General features: G+C 34.8%; 1 protein-coding gene across 7 annotated transcripts in view; it reads right to left on the reverse strand.

Moving 5' to 3' along the window:
• LOC111000451 (fasciclin-3) overlaps window positions 1-19,113 on the reverse strand; it is a 78,941-nt gene that overhangs the window by 42,660 nt on the left and 17,168 nt on the right. For all 7 annotated transcript variants that reach the window (XM_022269888.2, XM_022269887.2, XM_045631271.1 and 4 more), the window contains exon 2: window positions 16,561-16,724. In XM_022269888.2, the coding sequence (XP_022125580.1) occupies window positions 16,561-16,612 (52 nt within the window). In that variant the 5' untranslated portion in view covers window positions 16,613-16,724. The remainder of the gene's footprint in view (window positions 1-16,560; window positions 16,725-19,113) is intronic.

Consider the following 19,113-nt stretch of genomic DNA (forward strand, 5'->3'; position numbering starts at 1 on the left):
AATAATACGCCATTGGCGTAATTTGTAAAAAAATACAATCTATTTTAAATCGCTTACAGTAAGAGAACAAATAAAATTGAATAACCGTTGAATACGAAATGAGGGGCCGCGTATTTTGTACAAAAACACCTGTTTAACTCATCCGTGACGTATATTTATACGAAACTAATAAAAACTTTTAATCTGTGGAATTAATTATCTATTTTGTTGTTATCAAATGTTAATCAAATCATAATCAAAATCTATTTTTATCATTATATTAATTACCATAATGATTAAATATATTTACAACGATACTTAACAGAATATATAAATGTAACGGGAAGCGAATGGAGAAAGATATTTGGACAAAGCTGGGAAAAGGCTTTTACCAAGGATATTTTAACAAACATTAACGAAATTAAACAGTTCTTTTTCGTTTCCTGTAACTTTTGGTTCCCTGGACATACGAGGTTATAATTCTTCAGCGACGATTTGTAAAGATTGGTTTATTAATATTAACATGATCTCATTAGATTTTATATTTAAAAATTATATTTTCTTTATCCTGCGTTATAATAGCTCTAGGTTCATTATATGAATATTCAGCGATCTGACGTTTCTGCTATGAATTTTAAACTTTTTACTATCTCATTTATATGTAAAATCTAATCTCATTACGTTCCAGAACCTACCTTAAAGCATATTTTCAGTATTCAAAACTTAACGTCCTTTTTTAAATTATGTTATCTGTAATCTATGCTATAATATTGTATTTATATTATAATATACTATCCTAATAGTGACTTTTGTAATTCTTGTATTTCCTTTTCTTCTGTATTGCATCGCCAGGAATATATGAAATTAGCTTTTTAATTTATAATTTGTTTAATGAATATTTTTTGTATAATTTTAGATTAAGGTTCTATATTCTTGTATAAGATTTGGTTATGTACTTTTGCACTTAATCCATGAAATTTTTTTGTTTTTTCATGCTCTTTCGCGAATTTTGTAAACAATCTTGATATTCATAAGCATGCCCTGAGACGCGTCTAAACTGAATAAACGTATTTTGATTTGAATTCATTTAAACAAACAGCGTAAAAACAAATGCACTTTTATACACAAATATTATAAAAGAATATTTTGTGCCTCGAATTCTAACGTTAAATTCGTTCCCGACAATAGGGGCGCTATATAAATTGCGTAAATGGGATAATAATTGTACTGATTTACGAGATTTGTAATCTCATAATAAGAATATGATTTCTTAACTTACAAGTGCACGCTCAAACCGCATTGTTCTTACCTGAAACAAAAAAAATAATTAGACTACATGACCTTTTAAATAGTGAATAAGGTAGTCGGTGCAAGAGTTCTGTATGACTTGATTATCACTTTAACAGTAAGAAAATATATATACTGGCTCCATAATCTTTTATATATGGGTGTCTGATTTAATTACCCGCTCTACGCCCTTGACTTGCGAACTGGTTGTAAATGTAAATTTACAATTAATGTAATTTTTTTTTGACGCTCATAAGTGTACATGTTTACCTATATAGAATGAATAAAGATATTTTTGAGTTTGAGTTTGATATGTTCCGTGAAAATTAGAAATTTTCGGTGAATCGGGAAGTTGGTGATCAAGCTTCTGTGACTTACACCGTCGTCTAAGGCATGCCGGTTTCCTCACGATGTTTTCCTTCACCATACGAGTGGTAAATGCGCACATAGAGAGTCCATTGATCCAGTTGGCTTAGTGGTTTCAACGTGCGAATAAGTGAAATTACTATTTATAATTTTAGTGTCTCATACAAGAAACTTCGATAATTTGTTATAATCAATGTATCAAAGAATTTTGTGAAAACAAATATTTTCTGTGAAAGACTGTTTATTTATGCCAAGGGCCTATAGGTTATTGGCATGAGCATATAAGTGCTAAACAATACGTGATTATGTCTTCCCCACTTGGGAAACAATGGAAAAGCTTAATTAGACGTTAGTCACTAGACAAAGTATTTGAAGAAATAAATATGTGTTTATTTACAACGTAGTACAACAAGCCCATTTGGTGGTGATACCGCCCATAGACAGTTGCATTGCAGGAATAATGAAGTTATGGTGAAAGAATCGATTTCGTAGTTTATGCAATATTTTTTACGAGAAGAAAGCTTTTTTATAATTCTTACGCTTTGTAGTAAGTGTAAAAAGTCGGGTAGGAGGCTCATATGATGTTAAGTGATACCGCCGCCCATGGAGACTCAATGCCAGAGGGCTCACGAGTGCGTTGCCGGCCTTTAATACGTTCTTTTCTTGAAGGACCCTAAGTCGAAGTACAGCAGTACCCTGGTTGGTCTTATGCTTGGATTACTTCTGCAAAATACCTTGTAATAGAGAATTATCTAAAAAAAAAATTATTTATCCAGTACAAGAGAATTGCCCACATAAACATGTATTTTGTTCAAACATTAAATTAGTTTTGAAGGGCGTTTAGAATAACATAATAATTAAGGCCGGCATTTTGAATATTGTACCTTATTCAAGAGCTATCTATAATTTAAGAACTACAAAGATTTTACTTAGAGACATTAAAGTCTATAGAAGTTCACTTTGTAAATGGATTTGTGTGTTGCTTCACTGTCATTATGGCTCGAGTAATAAACTTGTGTTCGCTTGCTAAATGCGTATGAATTTATGCCACACGATACGATTTCTTTTATATTACTTGGGACATGTGCTTCGACACGAACGGTACCGACTTCTTCAAGTCATCATGATGAGCAAGGTCGAGTGGACGATTCGAACCGCCCTTCATTGACCGTATGTCAAGTGGAGGAAACTGGCACAAGGGAGCTCCAGCCCAGAGATGAGAACATGAGATGAGGGCCTAATTAGAGATAATATAAAGTATATGTTGATCAGATATAAGTACTTCAATAAATACTACATACATTCTTAATTGAAGAAAATAATTTTTAAAATTATGAAATAATATATGCATGACGATGAAATTAGCAGTCTGGTGTGTGATATAAAATATAAAACTTTTATCGTTATATACCACTCTTAATTTTTTTATTAATTCCTTTATTTTACAGAAGATCATAAAAAAATTATAGTATTTTCCATTAGAAACCCACTGTGGTTAAATATAACCATAGGAGTCTTGTTATGAGTGCGGCAAATGCATATAAAAGTAGTTTTTTAATTAACTGTTAATGTTGTTAGCTGAACTGACTGAGGACTGATTAGCCACGGTAGCAAATACCTCAGCGTTCTCTCACTGTATACGTTGTTTGCTCTTGATATACAGCGCCGAACTCGAGTCAGTACGTCATGCATCACGAAAAATATATACTACAGTTCACAATGAGTGTACGTCAAAAAATCTCATACATATGCCGTTCCAGACATTATTTAAGAAAGTACGTGAAAGTAGATGTGTACTCTGAAGTAATTGGACAATATCACGAAAAGTTTTTATTATATTTTATAATAACTTTTCGTGCCTGCACTGCGAAACATAGAATTTGATTGGATTATTCAAGAACGCATAGTCTGATGCTATAAAGGCGCTTCACACAAACAATGCAGTGGCTTTTAGTTCAGTACAATGACTCCTGTATTTACTTTGTTTCAATTGACCTGATACTTTGCGTACCGACTTCGAGTCTCGGAAACTATTAGTTGGTTTAAAAAACGTATAATTTGTTTTGCATTACTCAAGTTTTCTCCAAAATTTCAGCGACTAAAATAGAGAAAAAGTGTGACTAAGACTCGTCTTTGAATCATAATTTTTTATTTAAATGTAATCAAGTCGCCAGCTTTATTCTTTTTCTGGGCTCTTAGCTAACATAGCTAAATTGATATAATTTTTTACAGAGTGATAAAATTAAGAATGTTTTTCATTTACAATTGATACTATATATGGGTCAATCAACTTTTAAGTGTACATCAATGATAAATTTTATTTTTTTAATTTTATTTGAATTTTTTTTATATTTTAACATTTTTTCTTTAGATAATTATTTATATTTTAAGAATTCACATAGAGCAGAACGATTTATTTAAATAAAATAGTAAATTTGACTCCGAAATCCACATTTTTCCGTCAAACCCATTATCTAAAAATAATAACAAAAATAATTTAGAATATAGAACTATTACATATAGCAAAAAGTGTGTTAAGTAAGTAAGCTAACTGCCTCCGTGGTGTAGTGATTTGAGCGTTCGTCTTAGGGTCCGGAGTTCCCTGGTTCGATTCTCGGGAAAAGAACACGTAAAGTTAATACTTGTCAATTTATCACTTTCATTCACAAGATTGTGCCCAGTTTGGTTAGGACATAGCAAGCTAAACCACCTGATTGTTCATCACAAAGATGGTTCCGTGCTTCGGAGGCCACGTTAAGCGGTTGGTCCCGGTTGCTATGACCGGTTTCTATAATTAATTAAATGGCAGTCGTTACACAATCATGTCAGAGGCCTACTGCTAGTAGTAGGACTAATTATTGAAAGGAAAAGTATTGCTCTATGCTGATTCTATAATTAATTGTCCTATGGGCAACCAAAATTTCCCACGGACAACGGTTTTGGTTGTCCAAGTGACTGGTTGTCCGAGTGACATTTGTCAGTCTTTGCGCTTTCTGATAATAAATAATGATATTTTGAATTAGGTCTTACGCACAGTGAAAAATATAGATAAAATAGAATATATTTCACTTTTATTTACAATGATATATCAAATACTGACGTTTTTGTGCTGGTTGTCCGGTAGACACACAAAAAAGCCACGCACTTTTTCAAAACGCGCGCGACCGACTGACACCGCGGCAATGATGAAATCAAAATGGCGGTTGGATGAGTGTTGTCACCAAATCGACTGACTTATTGTCAAGGCACTGATCACTCCATTTATGTTTCGGTTTCGGAACTTTTTTACCGTTGTCCGGTGGAAGTCGGAATAATAAAATATAATAGGGACCAAAACGAACATGCAAAAAATTCGGTAAAATTATGAAACAAACAAAAGTCTATATGCTAGCATCTTAGTGAACATTGTAATGAATAATTATGTACAAGCATAATTAATTGCCATATAATATTTTTTTGTATAAAGTAATGTTTCATTGTAAATAGCTACTGGGGGACAAATAAAAAAACGCTACATCCAGATATTTTGTCACCTGGACAACCATTAAAATTCCAGTTTAATAGTGATTTATTTAAAAAAATTTACTCATATGTTTGCTTAATAATAAGATAAATGCGACATATGCCAAAAAACCACTTAATTTTCTTTAGAACTGCGATTATTGGTCAGGGACAAAATATAGTACTTACAGGACAAATAAAAGTTGATTGACCCATATACACATGATTGAATTAAGACAACTGTCATTCCTGACGTCTCAGATTCAAAACCCGGCTCTGCACCAATGGATTTTCTAGACTCGCTCATAGGGCGAAGAAAACATCGTGATGAAAGCCTTGCCATAGACCCAAAACTGCGGCGAGAGTCAGGCAAAGGAGACTTATTATCTACTTGTATATTAATAAAAACAAACGATCACGAAACAATAGCTTTTTCTACTGAATGAAACATATTTACTATAAATTATTTCTTAAGTCCGGATCGAAGCTTATCCAAATTATACAACAAAAGTTTTGTTATGGAAATGAGTTGAAAACTTCAACATTCTGAGTTTGATCGTAATTTTAATGGTAAAACAGAAAATATTATTTTTGCATAATTTTCCCATCTTAGAAATGATTTTCCAGTTGTAGCCCACGGCCTCGTTCGCTGCAAGATTTTAATAGTCAAAAATCCTGTAGAAATCTAGGAAAGTTACACAATAACAGCAATACAGCTGTCATCATCGGGCGCGCGAGCCTTCTGGTAATATCAGTGTCAATGTCAATATCACTTAACATCAGGACTCCTGTCCGTTTAACTCCTATTATATAAAAACCAGAAGACTGGAACCAGCCCGTGAACACTAGAATTCCAAAAAGAAAGTCTTGCGAGATTTGGCCTTCAATAATTTCCTTTTCCCATGATTTAGTCACTGCTTTTATAGATTTACATAAGACTTCTTATCCAAAAGAAACAGAAATTACAATTTTAAATTCAGGTTCGAACAGTGCATACCTATTCTAAAAATTCGCTGAATTTTGTACCACGTTAACCTCTGCTATGCATGCGAAGCGAGGACGAGTTGCTAGGATCACTAACAACTCGCAACTTCTTTTGCGAACTAGCGAACTGTGGGTTTTTCGTAGGGTCTTCCCAGGAAGATAAGACCTTAAACTGTTAAAAAGAGCATAATACTCGTTGAAAAGCCGTCAACGCTCTCACTAAATTGGGTGTCCAGAGCCCATTTTGGACGTAATTTATTAGGCAAATATTATCATAATAATGTTTATTTATTTATTTATTTAATATACCTATATATTAGAACTAGCCAGCAAGAAATAAAATAAAGTCTGAATTCGTAATGTTTATTCGCTTCGGTAATAATAATTTATGTGATGAAATTCCTATATTTTTCTTCCGCAATAACCGCCATAAGCCACGAAGGTACAAACGAAAACAGCTTAGGTTTTTATTAATGTTTAAAGCTTAAAAAGACAATTTTATTCTGGCGATGTTTACAAAACAATTCCAAAGTGCCGTTGGTTAAAATATCTCCTATCAAAACATGTGGTGTTTAATTTTAGCAACCAACGGAGCGTTGCTCGCGAAATATTCGCAATTTAAAATAGAATTCAACACATCCCCGCATACGGTAATTTTGGGTTTTCACTTCAAAGATGTTTTCGACTACTACATTATATTAGTAGGGAAACATTTATTTCATAAGTAAAATACATTATATGGGGGCAAACGAGGCGGATCGGTAAGGTAACTTTAAAGATTTTTATTGGAGTTTCTAATTTTTCGCCTCGATAATGATCGTCGTAAAATTTCTAATAATATAGATATTAGATACAAGAACCGCACCAAAATTAACATAATTAAAAAGTTAAGTACAAATTTGATGTACAAAGAATATAAGAAAATAAAATGTTGCTAAAATAAAATTTCAACTGAGAGATATTCCGTTAAATCGATGGATTCACTGAAAACTCCTTAAACTTATAATTTCATTGACGCACAGTCTAGACACAATATTATGTCTGTCGACGAGCGTAGGACGTTGTGGGTTGTGTTACTATTGTCCTAAAACAGGTTCTAGTATAGAGACTAAGTAAAGAAACAGGTTTGTATAGTTTTAAAGTGGCCACGACCAAAACCATCATTTTAATCCGCTTATAAAGGTGAGCGTCAGTATAATAAAATTATGATATTTACTATTTGACGTAAATAAGTTTTTTTAATATAGCTTTTATTTGTGACTGGGCACAAGGTACTTCGCCAGTGTCGTGTGATGGAGAAGGCACGAAGGAAATTGATCGGTAAAAATAATAATTATGCACCTAAAAAAAACTAAGTTTAAAGACACAATAAATAAGTATTTTATAATTTTCAGTAAATTTTCGTTAAATCACGTAACTGAAAGACTGTCTAAAAATACAGAACAACCGATTTTTATGTATAATTATATTTGCGTTTTAGTGATATAATAAATATTTGTAAAATCGTAACTAAACCATTGAATCAGTTATAGTTATATAATAGTTTTTTACTATTAGTAGTTTATATAACGGAAATTTAAATTGAATTCACTAGCACTACAGAAACAATTTAGACAGATAGCCAGTAGGCGGTTTTGATAAGATTTCGGTATGGATACACTTTAAAATGAACTAATTGGCAAAAGCTATACATTCTGTTTGGGAATACTTTATACCCGTAGCCGTGAAATAGATACAAGATTTGAGATAACTCATTGAAGCTTCAAATAGACGGATCGTGCGTATTAATGTCCTTGATCAAACAGCGGTCACTGACTTCTGCAGTACATTGACCTTTAAAACTATAATCCTATTAATTCTAGAATCAAGGTAGGTTTAAGGGCTGTAAAGGATACATTGCTTTAATTCCATCCTCGCTTATGGAATTATAATTTACGATTTACATAATTGTGTTTAAGACTGATTTCAATCAAAATTTTGTGGTTACTAGATTCCAGCAAAAAGGATTTCTCCAGCGATAGCCTAACCTTACATATTTTTATTTATTGATGATAACCTGATGTTAAGTGATAACGCCGCCATGGACATTGCTTGGCAGTGCCGGCGTTTTAAGAATTGGTACGCTATGTCATTGAAAGACCCTAAGTCGAATTGGTTCGGAATTGTTTCAGTGGCCAACTTATGCATTGATGCAACTCTCTACACTAGCATTCATATTATTCCATATAAATAAATTATATATAAATATAAACATATTATATTAATCTTTAAGGATTCTGCCTAATTCTTCACGTTCTAAAGGAGTTAAAAGTATAAAGTATTAACAATATGTCTTACAAAATGTATGTGAGAATAATCTCTTATATTAAATAGTTAGCTCTTTTAAGTGGAGTGAGAGTGAAGTTGTTAAAAACTTGACTGACTTGTTGCAAGAGAAAGTTGTTCACAATGTCGGTAGCTCAATAAATGCTACGTACTAAATTATACTTCGTACGGAATAAAACTTTAGTTTGCTGAAAATTTAAGCTTCGGCTTTTACGTATTTAGCCTAGAGATAGGCTTCTATCATCTGTGGTTAAATAATACAGTATGCGTTAAATTTCCTCAGTTGTGAAGATATTATAATATTGTTTTTATATTATCTATATATCAATATTATCTTAAGATTTATTATAATAAAACAATAGACCCTGCAACATTTTAAGGTCTAGGCTTCAGATTTCTGTATCTGTTTCATGATTATTTGTTAATCTTATAGGCAAGTAGGTGATTAGCCTTCTGTGCCTGACGCCCACAGGTTTTTTGGGTTTAAGGCAAGCCGGTTTCCTCACGATGTCTTCCTTCACCGGTTGAGCGACAGATAAATGCGCACATAGAAAGAATACTGCTAATCGATCCTACGACCTCAGAGATAAGAGTCGCGCGTCAAAGCCACTAGGCCAACACTGCATATATCAATTAAAAGTCGTAGGTTCGATCAGCTGTGCACTAATGGACTTTCTTTATATGTGCGCATTTACCATTTGCTCCACCGGTGAAGGAAAACACAGTGCGAAAACCGGCTTTACTTAGACTCAAAAAGTTGTCGGTATGTGTCAGGCACAGGAGGCTGATCACTTGCCTATTAGATTGACACATGATCATATAACAGATACAAATTTCTGAGGCTGGGACCTCATAAAAAAATAGGGAAAATATAGTGGTGCCTTTTACCTTACAACTATTTTTTGTTATTTTTTTTAAGATTACCGCTACTGAATGACCTAAAGTGTATGCAAAAATAAATATATTAACGTATGAAATTTATTTTTATATAACACTTTGTTGTCACACATAATTGTTGTATTCTGTTTCGCTTTAAAAACTTAAAAACCTCTCAAAAGCACCATTTTCTCGTTGGGTGGTTAAGGGGGTGAGGTGGGATGTTAAAAACCTTGTCTTAAGAGCAATGACTCGCAGTGCGACGCCCAGACAATAGCTATATTTTGATGTACCAAAATGTTAATACTCTGTATGAAAATGTGAAAGGTAACAATGTAGAAGAGAATTTAATATTAATACATTTACTAGATGCCCCGGTGATTTGCTATATAGAGATTATTACAGTACTAATATTGTTATTAAAATCGGAATTGGTAGAAGGGTTATATGTATTTTAACGACAGTCGAAATTGTTAAAAAATTGGAAATTGTATACACGCGTTAGAAGACATACTTCTTCGGTGTAACAAGATAAAAATCTTTTCAAATTTTTTATTCTACGTTAATGTAAAAAAAACGACACTTACAATAGAAAAAAGGTATTTAATATTAATGCATTTAAAGTTTTATTAAAATGCATTATCTAATTAAATAAAGTTTATTTAAATATCACAAAAAAAGATTTCTAGAATTTTTTTATTTTAAAATAACTATGCTACCTTTATGTCGGGTTCCATTTTGGCACGGTGTGCGCGCGCAGCGTAAAAAATTACTGTCATTTCCCTAACGTGCCAAAAGAAGTATACTTAACTCCAAAAAAAAATTGTTTCTGATAAGATTTTTTAATGACAAGTGATACAGGTGTTACCATGAAATGAGGACAGATATATTTACGTTATATAAATAAATGCGCTTATAATATATATATATTTTTTAATTTCCGTATTCGATAGAGGCCTCCTTCTGAACTTTCCATTTGGATGTGTTCGTTGTTTCTCCATACTTTATGGTTTGCTATTATTTGAAACGCCAAACGATTATCATAGATAATATTTTTTAAGTTCTCGTCGCAAGTTCAGGTTACTGAAGGGTCATTTACAACACAAAGTTTTAATATGACGTACGTTTTAGATTGAAATAATCGCGTTAATCAGTCATTAATACAATACTTTTACTTAAAAGTATCATTATTAAACTAATCTTCAATTTAAATATTAAATATTAGGAGAGATTTTTGTCTTTATATTTTAACCGTTCAACATTCCTAACATATTATTGCCCCCTGTTCTATTAAAAAAAAACAAAAAAACATATCTTTATCCTTTCCCGAGACGTGCTCAAGTAAAGACTTAGTTATTTCGAAATAGGAATACATATTCGTAAGATTTCTTAGCGGTAAGGTCGTGTCATTGACCGAGGTTTCAAACAATGAAATTGATGAATCGCATTGGAACGAAATATCAATGAAATTGAATGAGCGTATTTTTAGACAACGCTTCTTTGGCGTTTTAACTGAAACATTAGGTTCTCGTAGTTTAAAGTGTTACGAAAGGTCATTTTATGTTTTATCTTTGCCATGCACTACTATCCCTACGTACATTACTTTTACTAATTACATAGCAACTACAATATCTGTAGAAAATGATCGCATTGTATTTTTTTTTCAATATATCATTATATAGTTAATTCTACTATACGTGTGTATGTCACACAACTTCTCTTAAACATCTGGAGCGATTTGAATCATATTTTTTGTATGCGTTTGGGAGGAGCCCTCGATGGTTTAGATTCACAAATCATCCCAGCAGAGGACGCTGCAGTCGGTACTTTTATACCGTTTAATATCCTAATCGCTTGAAATATATAGAAAAGCGCCTCCTAGACTATGCCCTAGAGAAGGGGCTCATCCCCGATGAGCAGTTTGGCTTTAGGCCGGCCCACTCGTGCGTCCATCAAGTCCATCGGATCACGGAGCACATCCTTTCAGGGATGAACAGCTCACTGAAACCGAGAGCCACGGGTGCGCTCTTCTTCGACATAGCGAAGGCGTTCGACAAGGTGTGGCACAACGGCTTGATTTACAAGCTCTACCACCTTCAAGTGCCACTGAGACTCGTGCGTATCGTACACGACTTCTTGTCCGACCGTTCAATTCGCTATCGCGTGGAAGGAACGTTATCGTCTCCTCGTCCAATCAGGGCCGGAGTACCGCAAGGCTCGGTCCTTTCGCCCCTTCTCTTCACGCTGTATACCGGCGACATCCCTAGGGCTCCGAATGTGGAGCTAGCCCTCTATGCCGACGACACCGCTCTCTATACCACTCATAAAGACAGAGGTGTCATCGTGGATAGACTCCAGACCGCAACCACGTCGCTAGGCGAATGGTTCCGGAAATGGGGCTTCCAATTAAATCCCGAGAAAAGCGTTGCAGTTCTCTTTGCCAGGGGCAACCCCGGTGCTAACGCTAATACTCGGGAAAAATTTCTCCTCAAAAAAGAGGTCACCCTTTACGGACAAGCCATTCCATGGCAAAAGTCCGTCAAATATCTAGGAGTCACGCTCGACAGCGGCATGTATTTTCGTAAGCATGTAGCCGCCGTTCGCAAGAAGGCCGCTTTTGTCCTCTCTCGCCTCCATTACCTCCTAAATAAAAGGAGTCACATGTCCCTTAGACACAAGGTAACCTTGTACAAGGCCTGCGTCCGACCGTGCATGACCTACGCTAGCGTAGTCTTCGCGCACTGTGCCCCCTCGTACATCCACCGGTTACAGGTGCTACAGTCGCGTTTCATGAGAATCGCGACCGGCGCACCCTTCTACGTGAGAAACGTCGATCTCCACTATGACCTGGAGCTCCCTACCATAGCCCAATGGATGAAGTTGGCGTCCAAACGCCACTTCGACAAGGCTAAACACCATCCCAACCCACTGGTGCGTAAAAGCATCAATTACTACCCCTTCCCGACTAAAAAGGCTCGTAGGAGGCCCCGACACGTACTAACGGATCCGGATGATCCAATCACAGTAGCTAACGATAAATTAAAAGCCGCCCGCGCGGCCAATAATAATAGCAGTAGCAATAGACAGATTAGGGTAAAAAACCGCCTTCACCGGGGAAGGCGAGGACCTTTACTTCGCACTTCGCTCACTCCAGTGAGCTTCCGTCCTGCCCTTCAGGCGATTGACCCCCCCCGCGACGGCCCAAGCCGAGGTTCGAGTCTCACAGGAGACGCCCTTGCGCGAGTCGCGGGAAACCCCCCCTTTCCGGCTGAGCTAAGCTCGCCAAACAGCCCGTGCTGAGCTGTAAAGGCCCTTAAGGCCAACAGCGAGATTCCATTCAAAAAAAAAAAAAATATATAGGAAATAAATAATATGTAGGAAAACGCCTGTGAAGACTAAGATATATATATATACAGTAGCGGTCCGCTACTGTATATATATATCTTAGTCTTCCCAAACTAACTATATATATATAAGTTATAACCTGATGTATTTTGGCAAAACGGATTTAAGGTTAAACAAGAGCAATAGTAAAAAGTTTCTAGTTTACGTGCCAAGCCTAATTCAAATAGGCTCTTCTGAGCGAAAGCGAAAATAATGTAATAAATTGGCACCACAGACGCGAAGGTATTTCTATTACATTTTATAGTTCGATAGGCGTAAACGAATGCCAATATTATTGGCAATTTGAGTTTTTTTTTTCTACAGCATTTTTAATGTGATAAATGTAAAAAAAATCCCAAGATCATTTATATTCGTCAAATTTATAAAAAACTTTATTAATTAATTTACGTTTAACGAGAGCTTTGAATTTATTTAGTGACAATTCTCTAATTTAGCTTGCGAGTTTGTTATAAAAACGAATACAATTTCCATATAAGTAAGGAGTTGTTAATCTTCTGGATCCTGGTTGGTCATACGCTTAATTCAGTTCTGCTTCGAGAATCATACCGCTGAAAGTCACCATTTGTTTTATTCTCTATGTAGTCTATATTTTTGTACAACAAGGGTTCAAGAATAATGGTCAATTACTATAAACCCTCATATGGCAAATCTTTTCCATTAAAATATATTATGTACATGAGGTTCATACCTTCACACCTTCACACTTCACAGAAAATTAGGTATTATGTACTTATTTATACGTATTGAATCATATTATTGATTTATATATCATGTATATGGAATACTTTAGTTTGATTGTTTTAAGTTTTATATTATTTATGTTAGCTGTAGCATTACGAATAAGTAGCAAATTGATTGTTGACGTCTGTCTCGTCCATTAGTCAGTATTGTATTTTTACGAACGAAGCCGCGGTCATGAACTAGTAATAATTACAGTACAATAAGCACGCTCGATTTCACTAACGGTGAACCAACGCAAAGTAGGTTGAATGACGATTCTTTGAAGAATCTTGTAACTTCCTTGATAGGTTTTTATCAAAGAAGACATTCTCAAAAATATGAAATTAGAATTAAAGGAAAGACACGAAACAAATGAAAAAAAAACATCTATTTATATAGGTAAACAATGTACACTTAAGAACGTCAAAAAATAAACATGTATTAAATGCTTCTACTTTTACGTTTACTTCCAGTTCTCAAAGCAAGGGCGAAGAACGGAAGAGAAGAACTGGCAATAAACTCTCCACCACTCTTTTCTATATCTTTTATCTAATACCCTAAACATTAGTCGCGTCCAGAAGTGCGATAATACACAAAATTTAATAAAAATACTTCTAATCAGCGCACAGACAAAGGTTTCATAATCTTGTTTCTTTCTTAAGGTTAGTTAGAGCTTATGCAAATAATATCTCCGAACATAATGAACATTTACCAACAAAGAATACCTTTCTAGCTTCCCTGAAGCTTTCCCCAAAGAAACCACGCGCATTTAACGCTATAGGAAGAAGACGTCAACTGTCAAATGCCCTCCCATATAAAAGTAACTTTGAGGTAGGTCTTGAATTGGCCTAAAAACAATAGATATTTCCCACGCCGATTCCGTATTTAACGAAACGATAATTAGATACCGTTAAACGTGAGTCATGTGTGATTAAGGTTATGTAACTCGCTGGCTATAGAGTATAGAATTTTGCAGACGCACAGAGATTTTGTTTTCCAAAAACAAGAGAAATACCATAACATTTAAGGTATTAAAATGTGTATCAAAAATACCAACGATTATTTATGAATTTAATCCGTCTAAAAGTTAACCCGGGATAAACCGTTATTAAGTAGTTTACTTTATGAATTAAAAAAAATATTATAATTATAATTAAATCTTGTATTAGTCGTCTCGTGAGAGCAGTATTATAGCCGTTTGTGCGCCAATGGATTTTCTTTCTATGTGCGTGTTTAACAGTCGCTCGAACGAACGAAGGAAACTTCGTGAGGAAACCGGCTTGCCTTAGACCCAAAGAGTCGACAGCGTGACGGCAGCTGATCCTACTTGCCTATTAGATTAACAATGATCATGAAGCAGGTACAGAAATCTGAGGCCCAGACCTAAAAAAGGTTGTAGTGCCAATGATTCATTGATTAGTTGTGTAATACAATTAAAGCTATAAAAGATCAAATACATTTTAAGTTTATAGATGAGCTATTCTAGATATGAAGTACTAAAAGTAAAAAAAAATACGTTAGAGAAGAACGTAATGAGAAGAAGTAAAAAATCCTGTTTCAGGATTGCCAGCTCTTCAATAACAAGCCTAATAATAGTTGATTCCATAACAAATTGTTCCTTTTTCAGTTGCAGTTTTTTTTAATTGTCTACATCAGTGTGAGTATATCGTAGGCAACGTCTAAGTCCCGGAAAGTGAAGTTTACGTAAAGTTTGTCTTGTGTATGCACAACTCCTCCATCTGGGGACCGAATTGTTGTCAAATTATTTGACACTTCGATGCATTGAGATTTCTCAATACTAAAGACTAATTTATCGTATGTTTTTAGAGATTTTATTAGTCATTTTGACATGCTAGATACTCTTCTATTATCTATGTCAACTTCTGTATGGTCTATGGACGCAACAAGTAAGCCAGAAATAGCGTTAACTTTGACCGCGACGCAGAGAATGCAGACGTTTATTTTTAGTTGAACTGAATTTCACAGTTCATGGACACATGAGATATTAATGCTTCCGTCTGATATATTCTCGGAAAATTTTCGATGTTACAAAAAGCTACGTGTACTAATACACGCAGAAGGGATGTGAACAACAATGGAGTGAAGAAGTTTTAGAAGTGTTGAGGGATAAACTGTTTAATAGAAGCCCGTCACTTCTTAACTTAAGTATGAACTTACGTGAGAGCTTAACGACAATTGGACTTATATGAGACAGGCTGATGTACTTAAATAAAAAAGATATTTTTTATATAGAACAGGGGGCGGAAGGTTCATCTGATGTTAAGCGATACCGCTGCCCATCGACACTCTATACCAGACGGCTTGCAAGGGCGTCGCCACCCTTTTAAGAATTGGTACGGTCTAATAAAAAATGAAATTATAATTCAATCAAAAGAATCTACAGATAATTTAAAACTCAGGTAAGAGATGGAGAGGGTGAGAAAAAGAAAAAAGAGGGAATATGTTATAATATTTCTGATAAATGATTTGAGTCAAAACAATTTCTGATATCCGATCAAAATCTTGACCGCGGCAAGTTTCGCTTGACGTCACTATTGATGCCCACTTAACAACACAGACATCAAAAGCAACACGTTCAACGGAAGCTATATTATTGTAACGTAAACATTAAGAAAAACTGCCACGTGTGTTTGTCTGTTTATGTAATGTGATCTTGACACCGCTAACGGATGAACTACAACTGAACACAAGTGGCTAATGGTGATTTATGTTTTAATTCAAACATTCCCAAGCTGTGGGTTAAAAGATAATCCTATCTGCATTTTATATTTAAAAATATGTAGCGAGCCATGCTGCGTTCAAAGTTCATTGGAAATCGAACCCATGGACTTGCTGACTAAAAAAGCTAAAAAAATAACTTATTAAAAATAAACTACTACTAATGTACAATAAAATTCTAGAAAATTTAGCTTATCAATCGCTTTTAAGAATAAAATAATATGCTTTTATTGAAAAAGTTCAAACGTAATATGTGTAACGTCTCTTTTTTGGTTTTTTATATCTTTGTGTCTTATACATATATTTTTTATTAATAAAAAACTACCTAAAATATTATGATACATTATATTAATTTAAAAAAAAGAATAAAACACTTACCTGTCACTAGTGAGACTAGGACCAATCCGAAAAACGCGGGAAACACAGCCATCTTGTAACAAACTTCAATGTTGCACAGATAAACTCACAAGCATTACTAGATGCGGTCCAGAGGGTTTTTGTTTTTTTATCCTTAAACTAGTTTCGAACTGGCTGGTCGCTTTCTGTAACAAAAAAGGGTTTATAAGTTTTTTTAGTCTCTGGTTCGTTCAGATAGAGTACAAAGGGTCATGCTTCAAATTTGGAATGTTTATTCAAATTGTGATTTGATTGTACGGTAGTTTTTATGACTGTTTCAAAAAGGTTCTTGGTATAAAGTCACTGTATATATAGAACTCATTAATTGTTAATATGTTATTTCGTATTTGTCGCTAAAGTGATAATATAGTTGTAATTACATCAATTAGTCTCCTCATAAAAAGCAAGTCGGTCACAAGAAATCATAAATCTACTTCACTTTAAAAAAATTCTTTGTCGGCCTTTTAAATGCAAGCAGGCGAAATTTCCAAAGTGAGCGTAAAACACCTTCTAAATCTCACTGCTTGAGCATTTATTCAACCAAAATCTCTGCGTCGGCCTATATTTATTTAGCAGAGTAAAACCTGTTACAAACTTTCAAAGCACAAAATAATTAGAAAACTCTCAAGACAATACGAAATCTAAATAATTTCTTGTATTTACGTGTTGTTTATTTGTGCGTCTGCGCCGCTGCCGTTCACACGGACATGTGGGTAACGTTAGCAACACAAATATCTAACACTATTTATTTTATGCTATGGTGATTTTTAAGACAATTTTTTTTAAACATTGATATAGTCACACAGTCTGTTAGACAACTTTGCGTCGGATATGAGAAGTCCCTCTGCATCTTCCACCACAATTACCACAGAGAGTGTTAAGAAGAGTTGTTCGGATTAATAACTGCAGCTGAGTTTTATCACCCGACCTCGAGACAGAATACGAATTTACACCCGTATGACCTCGACGTCCGCCATTTCAAAATCATTCTGCAGCGCACCACCTCTATGTGGAACCAGCTACCCACCGAAGTATTACCTAACCAATTCGATATGGGTACCTTCAAAAAGTCAAATTAAGTGGAGGTTTGCCCCATGTATGCAAATGCAAACAGCATACATTCATACATCAACATTTAGGACAATTTTACAACAAAATAACTGTAAGAGGAAGTAATACTAATTATTTCGGTCGGTCACGAGCCAACTTCGAGTTGAGTGGCCGGTTCACCGCACCGAGGCGACTATCTGTCCACAGAATCGTAATTTTCAACGAACCATTATTATCACCACAGATTAAATTAGTCCTATTTGAGCCGATTTAATTTATGCTTCCCTCAACATTTAAAATTCAAACATGATGGTTTCTTCTACGGTATCTATTACATTTGGGACCTTCGCTGAAAAACTATAGTTAGGTAATAGTTTTTAGTTGGTTTTTGCAGATGGAATTAGAAAAATTCTGCTGATTTATTAAACGTTAACTAAGTTAATGTGCCGATCCTGAGTCTATAGGTATTCGTGAACCCATGCTAACTCAATCATAGTATATATTGGCTGATAAGAATCCCGGTCAGTTATCAGTTTTTCGTATGTAAATTACATCGTAACCATGGCAACAAACGGTACTAAGTTTAATAGACGTTTTATAATAAACGTGTGTGAAAAGAATTCTCTAAGAAATTCTCGATGCCTTACTATAATTTCTTATTAATCAAGATAAGGTTTAAGTCAAAAAGATAAAAATGTAATAGTGTGTAAGCGATTTAGCAATTAGTATTATTTGCGCACTGTACAGATATGTGCGCCGGCGCATCCGGCGGGCATACCAAAATAGCTGTCCCACAGAAGGAATAAAGCGTACGCTCTCTACTTATTCCGGCTTTTTGTTCTGGTTAAATGACAGACGACGTGTTCTACTTTGGATGGGTTTCCGGTAAAAGCAAGATTCGAGTCGTCCAATTAAATATTGATAACCAACCAAATGCCTAAATACCAGTTTCATGATATTGTAACACCGCCGCCCATAGACACACACATAGGGCAGAGGTCTCGCCAGTGCGTTGTCGTCCTTCGTTTACGTGATTTTCAAACATGATGCCAACGAACCTGGGCTGTGAACGGTATTGGTAGATTATTTTTTTGCTTTATCAATGCTGCATAATCGTGATGACACTGTGTCATACTAATTGAATTGATTTGAATTTAACTTTTAACTAATGAAAAAATAGCTAACGGCCAAGAGTTCAACTGTTGTTAAGTGATACCCATGTGAGCGTTCACACTGCCAGAAGACTCGCAGGTGCTTTGCTTCTTGGTGCCATGCCTAAAGTTCGATTCTTATATAAAAGTACTAATTATATCAGTGCTTACTATCAAAACGATAAAATTCGCCCTTAGGTAGTCAAAACTTAACGCTAAGTTTGACGTATATCAAAACGTCTTTAACTAAGAGAGGCTACTGTGCACTAGATAAACAATTTAAAACCTTTTCATTCGTTTTTTTCACTAGGCTCAATGCTCTATGGCTCAATGT

This window comes from Pieris rapae, chromosome 15, assembly GCF_905147795.1.
Source record: "Pieris rapae chromosome 15, ilPieRapa1.1, whole genome shotgun sequence".
NCBI classification, from domain to species: domain Eukaryota; kingdom Metazoa; phylum Arthropoda; class Insecta; order Lepidoptera; family Pieridae; genus Pieris; species Pieris rapae.